At 34.4% G+C, this 21,864-nt stretch overlaps 2 protein-coding genes across 2 annotated transcripts in view; both read left to right on the forward strand.

Annotated features, from left to right (window-relative positions):
• The first annotated feature begins 2,749 nt into the window (after positions 1 to 2,749).
• Positions 2,750 to 21,864, forward strand: part of LOC139521908 (coiled-coil domain-containing protein 186-like) — a 78,555-nt gene continuing 59,440 nt past the window's right edge. The window contains exon 1 of the mRNA XM_071315626.1: positions 2,750 to 2,838. The gene's annotated coding sequence lies outside the window, so the exon portion shown is untranslated. The remainder of the gene's footprint in view (positions 2,839 to 21,864) is intronic.
• On the forward strand, positions 9,290 to 10,576 carry LOC139521437 (uncharacterized). The gene is made up of 2 exons (XM_071314909.1): positions 9,290 to 9,622; positions 10,493 to 10,576. The coding sequence occupies exons 1-2, from the start codon at positions 9,290 to 9,292 to the stop codon at positions 10,574 to 10,576; spliced, it is 417 nt and encodes a 138-aa protein (XP_071171010.1).

Genomic DNA, 21,864 nt, shown 5'->3' on the forward strand with positions numbered 1-21,864 from the left:
TTTGTATTGTTTGTCAATATGTCGAATCCAAATTAAGTTTTACTTACTTATGGTGACGAGAGAACGTCACCATCTTAAAATGGATAATTAACGATAGGAAATGAAAAATCATCTATTTAATCATAAATCTTTGTTAAGAAATCAAATTGATACTTTAAGCAGGAAGAGTATAAGTTAAGGATCAAAATAAGCTAAAAATATTGATAGGTCATGGAGCTCCTTTTCGAGATATTTGATTTATAAAATATGGCTGTAAAAGGCCCACTCTGAGTTTTACCTTATATTTGCAGGGCCGTAACTAGAAATTTTTTCTTTCATTAAAATGGCTAAAATTTACCCTTTTTCCTTCGATTTCCTTACTTTAAGAAACATCAGTATTGCTTGAACATGGAAACAATTTTTATGCAAAAACAAGCTGAGATTGCTGTTCGGGGTGAGCCAACGCTCCGTCTTGAAGGCAGTCCTTTGACCTATAATTATTAACATTAAATACATTGTGACCGCGGATATTTTTCTCAAATTTAAAATGGCTAAAATGACCCGTTTTCCTTCGATTTCCTTTCTTTAAGAAACATCAGTATTTCTAGATCCTGGAAGCAATTTTTATGCATACAATTATCTGTATTTAAAATCTTTTTGTTAGAAATCAAACTGGTAAGTTAAAAAAACATATAAAGCAAGATTATAGAACGCAAGATATATTTTTTTTATCGAGGATAAAAATACTTAGTATAGAAAGTCCCTGCTGCATCGAATGGGAGTGTTTAACTATTAAGGCATTGACCATAATGTTCTCGTACGATCGGGAAACGTTAAAAAAAAGTGATTCAACTGCTGATTCAGCTGGTAACGAATTTCCAATATTATTAAAGATTCACAATACAAAGGGAACTTCCTATGCTTAATTGAGTCCCTAAATAAATGTGAACAGTTAAGTTTTATTCAAAATTATCGAAAAGCAAAGTTTAATATGTGTTCTCCCCTGCCTCATAGGTAGTTACGGCCCTGGTTTGCATTGGTATTATTTGGGTCTCAAATCAAAAGAATGAAAATCAAGAATCTACTTACATTTTGTCAAATGACCTTTTATGAGCTTCTTAGTCTTATGTTAAAAGATAAATAGGTGTTATGGGGCAAAATATTTTAGCTTCTATTGTATGGAAAAAAAGTCCGAACATTTGACCCTTATTCCAAAACCTCACCTAAGTACATCCTTAAGCTTTCCGTTAATGCTATAGATATCAAGATCGAGGAAAAGGCAGTGGTCATTGTTAGTATTAGCTTTATTAAAGTAAGTTCTACAGGATAAATTTATTTCAGGCACGGATCCAGTGAGGGGGGGGGGGGGGGGGGGGATGCTAAACGGCGGAAACGGAAAGAAATATTTATAGGGGCGGAATTTAAGGGGGAAAGATTAAAAGAACTACGAACATAAATAACAACAGTTACTGAAGTATTTGAAATCCCACAACAGTTAAGTTGATATAAGGATAGGAGCTATATATCAAAGAAAATAGCCAAACGTTTTGGAAATACATAACAGCTAAAAAAAAAAATAAATTTAAGAGACATTATAGAGCACGTGTCATTCATCTAGGTCTATGTGCATCTTTCACAATGGGAACTCTCCAACATTATAGACTTGAATAGTTCACAATAAAAATAACTCTATCTTATTTAATTTTTACGGTCAACTCAAGAGAGGATGAAAAAGTCGTCCGTCATTTAAGGTTATAGTCATTACTTGAAAGAGTATACTTACAATAACCAAGGATTTGTATACAAATCCTTGCAATAAACACGTTCTCATCTAAAATTAGAAATTCTCATTAACGGTAATTTGTCATAATTCGTACTCAAATAGGTCGAATTATTGCTCATAAGACAAATTTATGCAAAAAAGAGAAAAATAAAGAAAAAACACATTTTCATTTTATCAAGCACTTGGAAATCGTGAATCTAGCATTTTAACACCTGGTGTATGCTGAACTGAATTGTATTAAATTAACTTGCATTTCTCAGGCCTGTATGCTAGCATACGTACCTAGTGTATGCTAATGTCTACATTTAATTAATACATTGTATTTCTCAGGTATGTATGCTAGCATACGCACCTGGTGTATGCAGAACAGCAAATATTGAATCAGATGTTGTATTTCACGAAGTCTGTATGATAGCATACGAACCTGGGTAAAAAAAATAGTTTACGTCAATATAGTTGTGGTTTTACTTTATTGCCGATTTCGATTTTTTTTAAAACTAAAAGCCTACCACTGACCTCTTTATTTTCTCCCGTTGGTAAACAGAAAAGCGTTAATTTGCTAGGCAAACCGGTGAAGCGTTCACTGTTGTAAATCTATAAATGAAAACCTATTCTCAAGTTCCATGACTATGTTCGCTTTATTGACCTATCAGGTATCTGTTTTGTTTGCAAATTAAAATTACGGAAAAATGAGGCGATCACAATTTGTGCAAGGTTCCAAGTTCGAAGTTGTTGACAAAAAAAATATATGACGTCAGGGACCTTCTGACGTAAAGCGGAAGGATATAGACGGATAGCCTTGACTTACACAAGTTACTTTACCAGTACACTTAATTAGAATAATAGCAATTGATTACAAAACAACCTGTTTTGTTTATTATACTTGGTATTGGTAATTATTAAAAAGTCAAAGAAAAAAGGACTATTTATCTGCGGAGTCACGCACTCCATCTAGATGACGTCACTTATAAGTCAATGAAGGAGTTCCCCTTAGGAGAAGAAAATGGACAAAAATATGCTCTATTATCTTGATTTGAATAAACCAGAAGCAAAACAGAATGGCGGATATATTTATGGTAAGTAAACCCAACTGTTTTTGTACATTTTTGTACTTTTTTCACGATTTCCGATGATTTAACACCCTCTTTTTTGGAGGTCGGCTTTAACATCATAACATCATGTACACATGTAGCAAGAAGTAGAATCTAAGGGGGTGCTATGCCAGTGCTTTGTGGGAAAACTTTAGTTGATTTATTGAGGGAAACAGTACTGAAGCGTCCATCTCTAAAGAAGTCATGCAGTGCCCTCCCTATCTCATCCCCCTTATGAAACTTCTGGATATTCATGTCTTATTCTTACAACTTTTAGGGAAACAACTGTCCCAGGTAAAAAAAAAAAAGGGGGGGGGGGAAGCTGAGCACTCACTTGTTAAAACCGGCAACACTATATAGTCTTTATATGCCTGTCCCAAGTCAGGGTCCTGACTGTTGAAGTTGTCATTGGTTCATATTTTTCCGGTTTTTCTTTTTCGTAAATTGTTTTGCGATACATTATTATTTCTTATTTTTCATGATGTTGAACTTGGGTCCCATAGGCGGATACAAAAGGTACCTGTCCCCCTTTTGTGGGAAACATTTGGTTGATTATATAGGAACCCCCTCCCCCTTTATGAAAATATCTAATCCGCCACTAGACTGTTTAAATCAATACTGTAACAAGGTAATTTATGAAGATCTTTTTTTAAGATACTTCAGATACTTTATTTCACTAATAGTTGTGATAAAGCCCCTTAATGTTACAACAATAGCACTAAGGTTCATCCCTGTATTGTTAATGACCAATAAAACAAGGAGATTTCATTAGCAAACTTTTTATAAATCTACATATTATTACGTGTTGGAGAGCTACCATTTGATTTTTATGGATGAAAAATTTTGTCCAGCATTTTTTTTTTTAGCTCTGTCCTACCTTTTTAGCTCACCTGACCTGAAAGGTCAAGTGAGCTTTTCTCATCACTTGGCGTCCGTCGTCCGTCGTCCGTCGTCCGTAAACTTTTACAAAAATCTTCTCCTCTGAAACTACTTGGCCAAATTCTACCAAACTAGGCCACAATTATCCTTGGGGTATCTAGTTTAAAAAATGTGTGGCGTGACCCGTCAAACCTACCAAGATGGCCGCCATGGCTAAAAATAGAACATAGGGGTAAAATGCAGTTTTTGGCTTATAACTCAAAAACCAAAGCATTTAGAGCAAATCTGACATGGGGGTTTAATTGTTTATCAGGTCAAGATCTATCTGCCCTGAAATTTTCAGAAGAATCGAACATCCCTTTGTTGGATTGCTGCCCCTGAATTGGTAATTTTAAGGAAATTTTGCTGTTTTTGGTTATTATCTTGAATATTATTATAGATAGAGATAAACTGTAAACAGCAATAATGTTCAGCAAAGTAGGCTTTACAAATAAGTCAACATGACCGAAATGGTCAATTGACCCCTTTAGGAGTTATTGCCCTTTATAGTAAATTTTTAACCATTTTTTCGGAAATTTTAGTTATCTTTTACAAAAATCTTCTCCTCTGAAACTACTGGGCCAAATTAATCCAAACTTGGCAACAATCATCTTTGGGGTATTAAGTTTTAAAAATGTGTCCGGTGACCCGGCCATCAAATCAAAATGGCCGCCACAGCAAAAAATAGAATATAGAGGTAAAATGCAGTTTTTGGCTTTAACTCAAAACCAATGCATTTAGAGCAAATGTGACATGGAGTTACCTTGTTTATCTCATCAATAACTATCTGCTGTACAAGTTTTAGATGAATCTGACAACCCGTTGTTGGGTTGCTGCCCCTGAATCAGTAATCTTGAGGAAATTTTGCTGTTTTTGGTTATCATCTTGAAAATTATTATAGATAAAGATAAACTGTAAACAGAAATAATGTTCAGCAAAGTAAGATTTACAAATAAGTTAACATGACCGAAATGGTCAATTGACCCCCTAAGGAGTTATTGTCCTTTATAGTCAATTTTTAACAATTTTCATAAAATTTATTAATTTTTATTATTATTTTCCACTGAAACTACTGGGCCATATTCATTATAGATAGAAATAATTGTAAGCAGCAAGACTGTTTAGTTAAGTAAGATTTACAAACACATCACCATCACCAAAACACAATTTTGTCATGAATCCATCTGCTTCCTTTGTTTAATATTCACATAGACCAAGGTGAGCGACACAGGCTCTTTAGAGCCTCTAGTTAAGTAATCATATTAAAGTACATGTATTATATATGATAAATTTAAAAGGTTCACAGCTCAGGTTCACAGTTATAAATTCCAATACAAAACTTTACTTAGTTCCAACTCTATAAAACAACATGTTACTTCATTATAATCTATATCGCAACTTAATTGTTACTTCAAGCTACTACACCAATATACGTGATCAATGCAAAAAGTTTCTTACAAAAACGTGCTATGAACCGCTGTCCTTAAATAAGATTAAACCTTGCTTTGATAAACGTCAAAATGTTATTTCAATTCTACTGTGCAACTCATCATGTACCGTACAATTATATTTATCAAAGTTGTACATATATCGATGCAAGTTTGTTTTGTTTGGTAAGGTACACGTGTGTATGCTATTTATAGATAGGTCTGTTTGATTGGATATATAAGGAATGCGGGTAACATTTCATGCACGGGTGGTTTTAAGGTAGTTCAAGTCATTCGAGTCATTGCAGTCAAGTGTTCCAGAGGCTTTTTCATATTCTTTAAAAAATTGTACATTCAATTGAGTATGGAAAATTCCGAAAGCGAAGAAACTATTTCCAATACCCGTAGAGAAGAGCAACAAACAGCCAAAGACGTTGCTGAATCAACTTTATGCCTTTTCAAGGACTATTTTGATAGCAAAATAGGAAATCTTAAACGTGAGTTGAAAGAAGAAGCGGCAAGTAAATCTGATAAAGTCTTGAAAAAACTTAAAGCAGAACATTCATATAATTTTAAGTTTTCCGGGAATAAACTTCAATTTGAATTTAATTCGGACATTGACCACGAGTTATCTAGAATCAAACGCGCCACCGAGTCGAGGGACTATGATAAGATCAAAGACATTTGCTATGATCTCAAAGACAAAATTCATAAGCGCAACAAATGCATCAAGATTGCAGACAAATCCCCTGCCGGGTGGGGTACAGTCAAGGAGTATCTTTCTGATGAGCTGGCATCAGATACCGACGACGAGAGAAGAATCCGGTCAGCAGAAACCCGTGCTCTCAAAGCTAAGAAGAATTTCGAACAAGACAGGAACAAACGTAAAATTGCCAACAGTTACGGATCGAAAATGCCTGAGGATTCCCGCACAGTACCTTCTGCCACTGTTACTAGTGCTACTGACCGTAGTTTTCGTGCCTATGAGAGAAACAACACTGGACCTAAATCCACAGACATCTGCTTTGGTTGCCAGAACATGGGTCATTGGAGAAGAAACTGCCCAAAGTTCAACAAGCCAGCAAGTTCCGGACAAAGATACTAATGATAAGTATTATTTTGATTTTGTTGACAATGATAAAAGTGAATTAAAAGAACAGTTAAATACTTTACAACTAGATTCATATGAATATGAACAATCAGTTACTGTACAATCTGTTAAAGGTAGACTGAAAAAACATTTAGATTATTGGATAAAGATAGAAGCAAATTCGTATGTATTAGACATTATTGAAAACGGCTATGCTATACCTTTTATTACAACACCAGATTCGGTATTTAGTAAAAATAATAAATCCGCTATTGATAATACAGAATTTGTATCACAAGCTATTGCTGAACTTTTAGTTAATGATTGTATTGAAGAAGTTAAAACCAGGCCTCATGTTATAAATCCATTAACAGTTTCGACACAAAAATCGGGGAAAAAGAGATTGATTTTAGACTTGAGGGAAGTTAACAAACATATTTGGAAAAATAAAATAAAATTTGAAGATTGGAGGGTAGCACTACAATATTTTGAGAAGAATAGCTTCAATTTTAAGTTTGATTTGAGGTCTGGTTATCATCATTTGGATATAGCAAAATCCTGTCAAACTTGCTTAGGTTTTTCATGGGAAGAAAAATTTTACATTTTTACAGTATTACCGTTCGGTTTGTCTTCTAGTCCTTATGTGTTCACAAAATGTTTAAGGCCATTAGTTAAGTTTTGGAGGAAAAATGGTATCCGTATCGTTTTATATTTAGATGATGGTATGGGTACAAATTCTGATTTCGATTCTGCTTATTTAGATTCTGTTTTTGTGTCACAGACGTTATTTAATGCTGGTTTTGTAGTTAACATAGAAAAATCTATATGGAAACCTTGTCAGGAGCTTGTTTGGTTGGGTTTGATTTGGAATTCGTTGAATCACAGTATTCAAGTTCCGTCTCAGAGATTAGTTGATCTTATTACCTGTATTAATCGAGTGATGGGCTCTCTACCTTTTGTAAGTGCACGCATTTTAGCTGGGGTCACCGGGAGAGTAATTTCTATGTCACCTGTCATAGGTAATGTAACCAGATTAATGACTAGAAATTTGTATAGATTGATTGAGTCACGTGTTTCGTGGGATTATAAATTTATCTTGAGGGATCAAGAGGTCATAAGTGAGTTACAGTTTTGGAAACATGAAATTTCTGCTTTAAATTTGAAATGCTTTTCAGAGTATAAGGTTCCATCTATTATTGTGTATTCGGATGCAAGCAGTTTTGCTTGTGGAGCTTATTCTTGTCAATTAGATAATCAAATATTTCATAAAATGTGGACTGGTGGGGAGAAAGAGTTGAGTTCGACATGGAGGGAATTGAAGGCTATAGAATTATGTATAGATACTTTTCAAGGTCAGTTATCAGGGAAAGTCTTAAAGTGGTTTACAGACAGTCAGAATTGTGTTGGTATAGTAGAGTCAGGTAGTGGTAAACCGCAATTACATAGTTTGGCGATGTCAATATTTTCTATTTGTGTTAAAAATTCTATTAATATAGATATTGAATGGATACCTAGAGGTAAAAATATTAAGGCAGATGCTATAAGCAAGATTTTTGATTTTGACGATTGGGGCGTCAGTCTTGAGTTTTTTAAATTTATAGATTCTATGTATGGACCTCATTCAGTTGATAGATTTGCCGACAGTATAAATAACAAGAAAATTGAATTATTTAATTCTAGATTTTATACACCAGGTTCATCAGGTGTAGATGCGTTTTCCTTTGACTGGAAGGAGGACAACAATTGGTTGGTCCCCCCTATACATTTAGTATGTAGAGTTATTAAACATTGTATTGCGTGTAAAGCTTCAGGTACTCTTATAGTACCAAAATGGGAGTCTGCGCCATTTTGGCCTTTGTTATATCAGAATAAATTGTTATGTCAACCTTATGTGGCTGATATGCTTGAATTCAAGGATACTAAAGACATTTATATTCATGGTTCTAATAAGAAATCATTGTTTGGTTCAGATGAATTCAAAGGCACTGTACTTGCAGTACGCATTGTGACTTAATATTGATATAATTTGATTGGATTATGAATTATAATTAAAAATGCATTACAAACAATCTCTTTTATTTTGTATAGCTGGTTATGGTTTAGGTATTTTCTGTTCGACATTATTCTCTAGTATAACATTATAGATATGCCGCTTGGCTAGAGTAACACTTAAGATTTGCCGCTTGGCTAGAATAACGATATAGATGTGCCGCTTGGCTAGAATAACGATACAGGTTGCCGCTTGGCATAAATAACTATTACAGGTTGCCGCTTGGCTAGAATAAATATTACAGGTTGCCGCTTGGCTAGAATAACGATTACAGGTTGCCGCTTGGCTAGAATAACGGTTACAGGTTGCCGCTTGGCTAGAATAACAATACAGGTTGCCGCTTGGCTAGAATATTAATACAGATTGCCGCTTGGCTAGAATTACAATACAGATTGCCGCTTGGCTAGAATTACAATACAGAGTGCCGCTTGGCTAGAATGATAATATAGATATGCCGCTTGGCTAGAATAACAATACATATATGCCGCTTGGTAAAATATTACAGAAGTTACGTCGATTGACTAGAATATACATGTATATCGCTTGAACAGAAAATCAAAATGTATGCTGAATCAAAAAATACGCCACTTGGCTACATGACACTACTTGTTAAGGTCAAATTATGTATCATAATGCTAAACGTCGCTTGGCTATAATATGCCATAAAATACACAAGCTTTACACGTTACACTATAGTAAGCTGGCTAATTTTTTATATAGCTTCTTTATACAGATGAATTATTTTCTCTTTTTATTATACATATTTCAGATTTGTTTCATATGGGAAGGTGGACAAAAATTGATAAAGAAAATGATATTCGTTTAAAGGAGCTTTCGAAAAAATTGCCAGAAGTTGTTTTGAATTCTAAAGCATCAAATACCGTAAAAAAGTATAATTATGGTTTTAAAGCATGGTGTAGGTGGTGTAAACAATATGATTCAGTTAGCAGCATGCCAGCAAGTGATTATCATGTGAGCTTGTATATTGTTTATTTAATGCAAAACGAGTGTTCAGCTTCAAAGATAGACGAAGTTATTTATTCAGTAGGTTTTGCACACAAAATTGCTGGATTTGTAAATCCGTGTTCTTCTGATCTTGTTGTACAAGTAGCCGAAGGAGCTAAAAGACAGTTATCTCGTCCAAGTAATAAGAAAGAACCGATCACAGCCGAAATTTTAAGTAAACTTGTCGAAAAATTCGGAGTGTCCAATAATCTTTATGATATACGTATTGTTACAATGTGTTTGATTGGTTTTGCTGGTTTTATGAGGTTTTCTGAATTGGTAAATATTCGCTCCTGTGATGTCCAATTTCATGTCACTCATGTGTCGATTTTTATCGAAAAAAGTAAGACGGACAAATACAGAAAAGGAAGCAATGTTATTATTTCAAAAACAAATAAAAATACATGTCCAGTAAAGATGTTATCTCATTATATATCATTATCTAAAATAGATCTTAACGATGAAAAATTTATTTTCCGACAAATTACATATTACAAAAAATTACAAATATATAAATTACGTTGCGATGGTCACATTTCATATACTAGAGCAAGGGAACTTTTATTGGAGAAGTTGGAATCCATAGGATTGGATAAGAAAAAGTTTGGATTACATTCACTTCGTTCGGGAGGGGCATCTTCTGCGGCTAATGCCGGGATATCAGATAGAGTGTTTAAAAAACATGGCAGATGGAGATCCGAATCTGCTAAGGACGGATATTTGAAGGAAAACATAGCAACTCAATTATCTGTATCTCAGAATTTAGGTATTTAATTATAATAAATTGATCATACATTTACCCGATCTTTGTTTTTTCGAAAATGCACTTGACTTTTGCAAGTGGCTACTCCCAATTGAGAGTTTTGTATTATATTGATAAATGCTTTATGTTCGGTTGAGGTTACGAATTAGAACATAATTATATTTATCAAAGTTGTACATATATCGATGCAAGTTTGTTTTGTTTGGTAAGGTACACGTGTGTATGCTATTTATAGATAGGTCTGTTTGATTGGATGTATAAGGAATGCGGGTAACATTTCATGCACGGGTGGTTTTAAGGTAGTTCAAGTCATTCGAGTCATTGCAGTCAAGTGTTCCAGAGGCTTTTTTCTAAATAAATAATTATAAATAATTATTTATTTACAGGTTGATAGTCCAGGATGGGTCGCAAACATTGATGTGCTAGTCAGAGACAGACAATATATTTATCACAATACTCATTGGTATTAAATGAATTACGTGTATTTATTATCTGAATAAAATGCACTTGACTTTTGCAAGTGGCTACTCCCAATTGAGAGTTTTGTATTATATTGATAAATGCTTTATGTTCGGTTGAGGTTACGAATTAGAACATAAACTGTCATTTAATAATCATGATAAAAGATCATTCAACAAATTAAGTATAAGTGAACATCAAATCTTTGATGTAGTTGACCACGCCACATCAATGTTAAATTTGTGAAGTGTAAAATATTTACTCACATATATATATGTATATAATATGTAGTTTCCATTTCTCGTTTCAGCATTTTTCAAACATTGGCTATACCTTTCATGTAACTATTTATGTGTGGCTTATGAATTTAATTGTAACACTTCTTAGTGACTGGATAGGTTAAACCAATGCCTTCCTAGAAAATTATGACACCAATGAACAACACCAGTCTTTTTGCTGTTCCTGCTAATAATGTATGCATGGCTTCACTAGAAAAGGCATCAATTCTTTGGCTTTCCTGGTTGAAGGATTTGTTTTTACAGTATAGCAATTGGCGCAAATGGACTGTTGCTTTTTAAACTATATTGATTTGATCATAGATGTAATACCCATATGATTTGATAAAGCATTCTGTATTCTGTATATGAACATTATTCTTTCAAGTCTTCATCAAAAGAAATTTATGGAAGATAGGCTTGAATGCCCGCTAAGAGGGGCCCCGATCCAGTCATTCCCTACATAATCAACCAATTTTTTTCCAGAAAAGGGGGCCGTGACCGCCCCCTAAATCCGCCTCTGCACATTTTGGTAACTTATGGTCTCTGATATATATGACATTAAAAGAAAGAAACTAAAACAACTGATTGGCAAGATAACTATCAATAAAGTTAACATTTTCTATGGACGTCAAGTTGGTTACTTATTTCCTATTCCCTATTCGTTACCTATTCGTTACCTTTTCCCTATTCCCTATTCGTTACCTATTCGTTACCTATTCGTTACCTATTCCCTATTCCCTATTCGTTACCTATTCGTTACCTATTCCCTATTCCCTATTCGTTACCTATTCCCTATTCCCTATTCCCTATTCGTTACCTATTCGTTACCTATTCCCTATTCCCTATTCGTTACCTATTCGTTACCTATTCCCTATTCCCTATTCGTTACCTATTCGATTTTTAGCTCACTAGGGCCAAGTAAGCTTTTCTCATCACTTGGCGTCCGTCGTCCGTCGTTAGCTTTTACAAAAATCTCCTCTGAAACTACTGGGCCAAATTTTACCAAACTTTGCCACAATCATCATTGGGGTATCTAGTTCAAATAATGTGTCCGGTGACCCGGTCAACCAACCAAGATGGCCGCCATGGCTAAAAATAGAACATAGGAGTAAAATGCAGTTTTTGGCTTTTAACTCAAAAACCAAAGCATTTAGAGCAAATCTGACCGGTGTATTAGGTCAAGATCTATCTGCCCTGAAATTTTGAGATGAATCGGACAACCCGTTGATAGGTTGATGCACCTGAATTGGTAATGTTAAGGAAATTTTGCTGGTTTTGGTTATTATCTTGAATATTATTATAGATAGAGATAAACTGTAAACAGCAAAAATGTTCAGCAAAGTAAGATCTACAAATAAGTCAACATGTCCAAAATGGTCTGTTGACCCCTTTAGGAGTTATTGCCCCTTATAGTCAATGTTTAACCATTTTTCGTAAATCTTAGTTATCTTTTACAAAAATCTTCTCCTCTGAAACTACTCGGCCAAAATAAACCAAACTTGGATACAATCATCATTCGAGTATCTAGGTTAAAAAATTGTGTCCGGTGACCCGGCCAACCAACCAAGATGGCCGCCATGGCTAAAAATAGAACATAGGGGTAAAATGCAGTTTTTGGCTTATCACTCAAAAACCAAAGCATTTAGAGCAAATCTGACACTGGTCAAATTGTTCATCAGGTCAAGATCTATCTGCAACAAAAAAAGAGAGATTTTAACGACCTCAGCTGGCTATACAACCCTTGCACAATCAACTGAATTTTGCAGAAATCATTAATAGGATAGATTGCCCTTATATGATAATTTTTTATTACCTTTTTGTTTTTTTGGCAGAAGGGGGGGGGGGGGGGGGGGGGGTAGCACAACAACAAAACAACTTCACAACTTTCTCATTACTTTGCATTTCTCATTATATAAATTTTACAAAAATTCTCCCCTTAAACATCTGTCAAATTTAAACAAACTTGGTTTAAATCACCACTAGGATATCCAGGGACCACTGTGTATGATGACCCTGTCTGCCCACATGGCTGAAATAAAACTAAGGTTTCAAACGCACTTTTTAGTATTATATCTCTGAAACTAAACGACAGTACAACAGTTGCATTTATCATGCATCAATTGTAAATAAAAATATCAGGTGAGCGACACAGGGTCCCTAGACCCTCTAGTTAATATCCTTCTCCCTTTTTAATTGTTTCTACTCTTATATCTGGTAATAGTTCTAAATTTGTTGAGGTAAAATTATCTTTTTATGACCTATTTATATGTGTTTGTGCTCAACCGATCCTTTTTTTATTTTTATTTTTTTTTTTAACACTTGAATATAAATTTATTGCACTAAAGCTGTTAACAATAACCTTACCGCTACAGCTTTAACTGTAAGGTACCTTGAAATTGTTAGTATCTATAAGAACAGGGTTTCATATAGATAAGTATTATTTTCTTAAATTTTATATTAGAATATTACAACTAAGTACAATGTTCAATAATAATAAAATACAATTCAATACTCTGATCTGATCTGAAATTAATGATATATTTTTCTTCAATACATAATTAAGTAACACCCATATGATACACTTATCCGAAATTGATTGTCTGGTGTCAATTATCTCGTTTAAAAATTACATGATTTAAGAGTGTGTGAGTATCGATTTTCTTGATCGGATGGTTTACCTTGTTTAAAGGTGAGAGAGAGCATGCTTTTTAAAGAATGTATGTTGAATTTGGCGACTTTATTTCTTTTTATTTGGATTTTAAACATATTAGGTAAGTACGGAAGCGTATTAGGGACATAGTACGGAAGCGTATTAGGGACATAGAAAAAATAAAATTGGCAGTGAACTTTTTTTTCAAAGTCGAAATTCTGACTTTTCAAATCTCGAAATTTTGACTTTAACTTGAAATTTTGACTTTTCAAATCCCGAAATTTTGACATAAACTTGAAATTTTGACTTTCAAAAATCGTGAAATTTCGACTTTTTGAAAAGTAGAAATATTGACTTTTTTGAAACTCGAAATTTCGACTTATAAAAAGTCTAAATCTTCACTTTAAACTCGAAATTTCGACTTTTTTAAACTCGAAATTTCGACTTATTTTAAACTCGAAATTTCAACTTATTTTAAATTCAAAATTTCGACTTTTTTAAAACTCGAAATTTTGACTTATTTTAAACTCGAAATTTCAACTTATTTTAAACTCAAAATTTCGACTTTTTTTAAACTCAAAATTTCGACTTTTTTTAAACTCAAAATTTCGATTTTTTTTACAATCGAAATTTCGACTTTGATCTCTTTTAAAACTTTGATGTTAGTATTCAAACACAGTTATTACAATTTTAGAAGGAGTAGCCATGGACGCAAATTATTAAAGGGTCATCAACACATTTTGGCAATTTATATTTTGAAATAGGTTTTGTTCCATGTTTTAGTTCCCACGACACTGTCATAGAATCGTCATATCTGAGAACATATAGCATCGCAGTTTCAAAGGCCTGTTTGGTTTCCCAATAGCAAGTCACTGACTTTGCCTTGTTTAAACAATGGTAAATCAAGTAGCCAAAAATGCCATGCATATTCAGGACGACAAATGAGCTGCTCGGTTTTCTAGTTTTGGAATTTTGAAATGAATAAATGGTTCTTTTTTTTTTTTGAAATATTGATTAAACTCTACAAGTTGACATTCTTATGACACAACTATTAACCCTTGTCTTTATATATCAGACTGTTGAATAAAAGTATGTCGTAACATGGGTGTATCGGAATAACGGGGTTGTCTTGATACACATATCTGAAGTCCAGACTTGAAATATGTATTTGAACGTAAACATATTTTATTTATTCTTCGGCAAAAACAAGATTTTCTATCTAAAATAACCTCTTTAAAATTGTTTAGTTTATTAAAATGTGCTTATTAAGTTTATGATGTATATGGCTCTCCGCTTGCTGATATAAATGACTGTGAATGTGGTAATCGCAAACGTATAAATACTTAGGAAAATTCGAAATTTTGAGTTTAAAACGAGTCGAAATTTTGAGTTTAAAACAAGTCGAAATTTTGAGTTAAAAAGAAGTCGAAATTTCGAGTTTTAAAAAAGTCGAAATTTTGAGTTTAAGTCGAAATTTCGACTTTTTATAAAGGCAAAATTTCGAATTCTAAAAAAGTCAAAATTTCAAGATAAGAAAAGTTAAAATTTCGAGTTAAAGTCGAAATTTTAAGATTTGAAATGTCAAAATTTAGACTTTGGAAAAAAAGCTCACTACTACTTTTATTTTTTCTATGTCCCTAATACGCTTCCGTATAATAATCAATTTCTATATATAGTTAGTCACTTAGTAATGTGTAAATAATGTCAAATCTATGAAACTCTAGTAAAGTACTGCTTGTTTTTGATGTTTTGTTTTTCGTAACATTTTGATCCTTTTACTTTATGTTCGATACTCATCATGCGTTCCTTATTTGATATTTTATACGTTCTACCTTTTAACTGCTTTATGTCCGTATGTTTGAAGATGGATCTTGGTTCGAAGCGATGAAATCACCGTGTTAGCGCTTGTACAAAAAAGAAGATGTGGTATGATTGCCAATGAGACAACACCCCATAATAGACCAAAATGACACAGAAATTATCAACTATAGGTCACTGTACGGCCTTCAACAATGAGCATAGCCCAAACCGTGTAGTCACCTATAAAAGGTCCAGACATGACAATCTCAAACAATTCAAACAACAAAACTAACGGCCGTATTTCATATACAAAAAAATAAACGGAAAACAAATATGTAACACAAAAACAAACGATAACTACTTAATTTCAGGCTCTTGTCTAGGGACAGGCACATACTAACATAATGTGGTGGGGTTAAACATGTTAGCAGGGTGTACATCGTTTCGGAGCATGCTATTACCTTGTTTAATTCGTTCCATCATTCGCTTATAATTCGCTTATAATACGTGTATCATACGTTGCACCTTTTAAAACATGATTTTCAATTGTTTTGTTGTCTCTGGTGGTAGATTTGGGTTCTTAGAGGTGATATAACTCTATAAGCGCATATATACCCGTTCCAGCGCTCGGATAATACCCTGTTAAATATTCGTTACTTATTCGCTTTTATTACGTTTGTTGTACGTTGCACCTTTTAGAAAAGGATTTTCAATTGTGTTCATATCTCTGTTGGTAATAATGTGTTCTTATAGATGAAATACCACTATTAGAGCGTATGTACCCGTTCCAGCGCTCGGATAATACCCGGTTACTTATTCGTTCCTTATTCGCTTTTAATGCGCAGGGTATACGTTCCACCTTGAAATAAATCGTTTTTTAATTGTGTTCATGTCTCTGGTGGTAACAGTGTGTTCTTACAAATGAAATGACCCTATTAGCGTGCATGTACCCGTTCCAGCGTTCGGTTAATACCCTGTTACATATTCGTTACCTATTCGTTACCTATTCGTTACCTATTCACTTATAATACGTTTGTTGTACGTTGCCAAAAACTGCATTTTACCCCTATGTTCTATTTTAGCCATGGCGGCCATCTTGGTTGGTTGACCGGGTCACCGGACACATTTTTTAAACTAGAAACCCCAATGATGATTGTGGCCAAGTTTGGTAAAATTTGGCCCAGTAGTTTCAGAGGAGAAGATTTTTGTAAAAGCTAACGACGGACGCCAAGTGATGAGAAAAGCTCACTTGGCCCCTTTGGGCCAAGTGAGCTAAAAATCGAATAAGTAACGAATAAGGAATAGGGAATAAGTAACGAATAGGTAACGATAGGGAATAGGGAAAAGGTAACGAATAGGGAATAGGGAATAGGTAACGAATAGGTAACGAATAGGGAATAGGGAATAGGTAACGAATAGGTAACGCATAGGGAATAGGGAATAGGTAACGAATAGGGAATAGGGAATAGGTAACGAATAGGTAACGAATAGGGAATAGGGAATAAGTAACCAACTTGACGTCCATTCGGACACCCTACCCCACACTTAAGGAAATGTTATTAAAAAATACTTTTTTTCGCCACTAGGTGCAATGTGAAGCTGAATAGCTAAGGTTTACTTGAGAAAAAATCCAGGGTGTGCTTAGGCTTATTTTTTTTTTTTAATTAGGTCCAAAGTTGGGGTGGGACACCCTACCCCACCCTTACGGAAATGTCAATAAAAAATACTTTTTTCGCAAATAAGTGCAATGTGAAGCTGAATAGCTAAGGTTTACTTGAGAAAAAATCCAGGGTGTGCTTAGGCTTAGTTTTTTTTTTTAAATTAGGACCAAAGTTGGGGTCGGACACCCTACACCACACTTAAGGAAATGTTAATAAAAATACTTTTTTCGCCACTAGGTGCAATGTGAAGCTGAATAGCTAAGGTTTACTTGAGAAAAATTCCAGGGTGTGCTTAGGCTTAGTTTTTTTTTAAAATTAGGTCCAAAGTTGGGGTCGGACACTCTACCCCACCCTTAAGGAAATGTTTATACAAAATACTTTTTTTGCCACTTGGTGCAATGTGAAGCTGAATAGCTAAGGTTTACTTGAGAAAAAATTGAGGGTGTGCTTAGGCTTACTTTTTTTTTTAAATTAGGTCCAAAGTTGGGGTCGGACACCCTACCCCACCCTTACGGAAATGTTAATAAAAATACTTTTTCGCCACTAGGTGCAATGTGAAGCTGAATAGCTAAGGTTTACTTGAGAAAAAATCCAGGATGTGTTTAGGCGTAGTTTTTTTTTTAAAATTATGTCAAAGGTGGAGTCGGACACCCTACCCCACCCTTACGGAAATGTTAATAAAAAATACTTTTTTCGCCACTAGGTGCAATGTGAAGCTGAATAGCTAAGGTTTACTTGAGAAAAAATCCAGGGTGTGCTTACGCTTATTTTTTTAAAAAATAGGTCTAAAGTTGGGGCAGGACACTCTATCCCTCCCTTACGGAAATGTTAATAAAAAATACTTTTTTCGCCACTAGGTGCAATTAGTACGGCGGCTTTGTGAAAAATTGTGCACATCCTGCTACAAGCATGAAATTTGGCATAGACCTTCCTCAACTATTCCTCTTTCATTTCAGATAGAGAGGCATTTGAAAAAAAATGTATCACTTCCGGTAAAAGCCAAAATGGCGGACATCATACTTTCATTTGAAGATGTCTTCAAAAACCCTACATGGCGGATATAGTGCTAGAATAAGCTTATTTTTAAGTAGGGTAATTGAAATGTGTTTGAAAGTATTGTTACTATCATTATATTGTACAGGAACCTTTCTTTGGTGCTTCTCATTGATACAATGTATAAGACATATGTCTTTAAAACCCTTACTTCCGGTGATATCCAATATGGCGGACATAAAAATATTGATACTTTTTTCATTTTATTATTCATCTTTTTTTCAAAATGTAAATAAAATGGTTTTTTTTAAGCTTGTCATTAAACTTTTGGCTTTAAGTCATCCTAAAAACCACTAATTCTATATAGCTTTATATGTTTAAATACAAAATTAACGCTTCCGGTGAAAAAAAACAAACCAATAAGGCATAAATTACAAAGATGAGTCCTCAATCTATATCTTCGATGTAGAGTTTTGGATAGATTGATTAAAACAACATAAAATATCTCAAAGTTCATAAACATCTTTAGAATGACTTATTTATGGCCGCAAATACATGTTTATTCAAAATCGGGGAGCTTATTTTCCAAAATTTAGATCGTGGTATTGTTTCTTACATCTACTAGTATGCATTTCCTCTTCCGAAAACACAGTTTTTAATGCTTCGTTTACCCCATCTGAAACGTTCGTTTGATATCACAACAAAACCACGTATCGTTCTATCAATGACATTGTCAAATCCATATCTGGTGATGTTGGCTGATCAATCATCATTCTAAATGATAGAGTCATATCTTTAAACACCAACCATGTCACCAACGCAGTTCCTTTTCCAGCAGACGTGTCAACTCTCAATGCCTAGATTATTTGAAAGGTCATGGATAGATATATATCTGAAGCTTTTTACACTTCCAAAAGCAAGCCATAGTTTGTCTGCCCCTATGTCACTGAAAAGCGAAACAGCAATGACAGCAACATCAGTATCGACTGTTCAAGTAATGGCTCAGTTAAATCTGTGTTTTACTGTTTCAGACACATGCATCTTGATTCAAGTGTCAGCCTCTTCACGTGAACATGATGCTAAGATTGAAACACCACCATGTGGTGGATAACACAGAATATCCTGACAATTGTTGCTACAGCTAACTTTTCCTCAAATATATTGAGCTAGCTGTTGCGAATGAAAACTTAAAAGTTTTTTCTTATTGTCGTAATCTTGTTTTGACTCTGGATTCGCCTTTTCCCTAAAAGTAGCTTTTGCTTCTTATAACAAATGCTCAGGATATTCTATCTTATCTACCTCGAGATGTATTTTAAGTTTATCACCATGTTCACATTAAGAGGCTGACAATAGAATCATGGTGCATGTGTCTGATGCAATGAAACACGAAATTGCACGAGTCATGATTCGAATAGTCGCTACTGATTTGCTATTCCGTGACAAGGGTAGACGAACTATGGATTGTGTTTGGGAGGGCAAAAAGCTGTGGATAAATATATATCAATGACCTTTCAAATGCATCTGGCAATGAGTGATTACACACACTTATTGTGATCCATGTCTTTACCAGTTATGATATGGTTCTCTGAATGCTTGAAAAGGGAAAAAAGACTGTGTGGGAGACATTGATGGCACCTGGAGATGTTACTTTGACATATAAAGAATGATGATTAATCAACCTAAATCACCGAGGTTTAACTGTAAGATCACACAAACCTATCAGATGGGGTTAACATGGTTAACGAATAAAGAAAATAACTACTTGCGCAAAAGGGAAGACTAATTGAGGGTATTCTCTCAACTTGGTGTAGTTTTTTCCAGTATGTAAAACGTGCAATATACTAAGGCAGGTGTTAAAGGGGACGAGCTTGTAATTGACTCTTAAAGCACGTTCAAAGAGAAATATAACTGCTAAAAGGTTCGAAGAATACCACGCAACAAATATTGTGAAAAATCAAGTACAGAATCACTCTCAGTGTTTAGAAAAACACCACAATACTCAAACTCATTCTTTGTAAAGACAGTGATCGCGTCAAATCAGCTAGACGACACTGTAATGCGCGCATCAAGTGTAGAGAGCGTCAAATCTGCTTACGTCTCGTCAATAAATCGGCGGCGCTCTCTTAAACCGTTATATTAAAGCCATAATTGGTATCGACAACGTATTCATACAGATAACGATACAGGTACAGTCCGTACAGAGGATGTCTCAGTCGATGTTAATGTGAAAAATCGGGTCTCCCGCGCACTGCTTTGTTTTCATGTGTTGTGACTTTGGATAAACATGTCTTTTGAGCCAACTAGTAGTAATTTGAAAAATGTTTTAGTACTTCAGTAATTTTATTTTGTTTTAACCAATCCATCTAAAACTCTAAATCAAAAAGATATGGATTGAGGACTCATTTTTGAAATTTACACCATATTTGGCGGTTTTTTTTCACCGGAAGTGTGTTTTAAAAAAAATCAACAACAGAATAAAATTACTGGTTTTGAGCATAACCAGAGGCCAATAGTTTAATAACAAGCAAAAAATAACAACAAAAAACATTTTCTTTACATTTTGAAAAAAATTATTAAAATAGAAAATCGATCTTTCTATGTCCGCCATTCTGAATATTACCGGAAGTAAGGTTTTTAAAGGGATATGTCTTATACGTTGTATCCATGAAAAGCACAAAAGAAAGGTTCCTGCCCAATGTTAAAATAGTAGTAATACATTAAAACACATTTAATACCCTCCCTAGAAATAAGCTTATTCTAGTACTATATCCGCCAAGTTGGATTTTACCGGAAGTAGGGTTTTTGAAGACATCTTGTCTATATCATATATTCAAAAGTACTATCTAACAAAGGTTGGTACCCAATAGTATGTTAGTAACATGATAATAACACCTTTGCACATACTAGCCTTCGATATAGGGCTGATTTAAGTATGATATCCGCCATTTTAAATTTTATCGGAAGTGAGACATTTTTTTCAATTGCCTCCCTATCTGAAATAAAAGAGTAATAGTTGAGGAAGGTCTATGACAAATTTCATGCTTTTAGCAGGATGTGCACAATTCTTCTGAAATATGCTTGTAGCCGCCGAACTAAATGTGAAGCTGAATAGCTAAGTTTTACTTGAGAAAAAATCCAGGGTGTGCTTAGGCTTACTTTTTTTAAAATTAGGTCCAAAGATGGGGTCGGTCACCCTACCCTACCCTTCCGGAAATGTTAATAAAAAATACTGTTTTCGCCACTAGGTGCAATGTGAAGCTGAATAGCTAAGGTTTACTTGAGAAAAAATCCAGGGTGTGCCTAAGCTTTTTTTTTTAAATTAGGTTCAAAGTTGGGGTCGGACACCCTACCCCACCCTTACGGAAATGTTAACAAAAAAATACTTTTTTCGCAACTAGGTGCAATGTGAAGCTGAATAGCTAAGTTTTACTTGAGAAAAAATCCAGGCTGTGCTTAGGTTTACTTTTTTTTCAAAATTAGGTCCAAAGATGGGGTCGGTCACCCTACCCCACCCTTCCGGAAATGTTAATAAAAAATACTTTTTTCGCCACTAGGCGCAATGTGAAGGTGAATAGCTAAGGTTTACTTGAGAAAAAATCCAGGGTGTGCCTAAGCTTTTTTTTTTTTAAATTAGGCTCAAAGGTGGGGTCGGACACCCTACCCCACCCTTACGGAAATATCAATAAAAAATACTTTTTTCGCCACTAGGTGCAATGTGAAGGTGAATAGCTAAGGTTTACTTGAGAAAAAATCCAGGGTGTGCCTAAGCTTTTTTTTTTTTTTAAATTAGGCTCAAAGGTGGGGTCGGACACCCTACCCCACCCTTACGGAAATATCAATAAAAAATACTTTTTTCGCCACTAGGTGCAATGTGAAGCTGAATAACTAAGGTTTACTTGAGAAAAAATCCAGGGTTT

Source organism: Mytilus edulis, chromosome 4 (genome assembly GCF_963676685.1).
Source record: "Mytilus edulis chromosome 4, xbMytEdul2.2, whole genome shotgun sequence".
NCBI classification, from domain to species: domain Eukaryota; kingdom Metazoa; phylum Mollusca; class Bivalvia; order Mytilida; family Mytilidae; genus Mytilus; species Mytilus edulis.

What these genes read in the sequence shown, in the direction of transcription:
- LOC139521437 (XM_071314909.1), top strand. Translation starts at nt 9,290, where the DNA reads ATGCCAGCAAGTGATTATCATGTGAGCTTGTATATTGTTTATTTAATG. An exon ending in TTATGAGGTTTTCTGAATTG is followed by an intron (nt 9,623 to 10,492) that starts GTAAATATTCGC and finishes ATTTATTTACAG; the next exon opens with GTTGATAGTCCAGGATGGGT.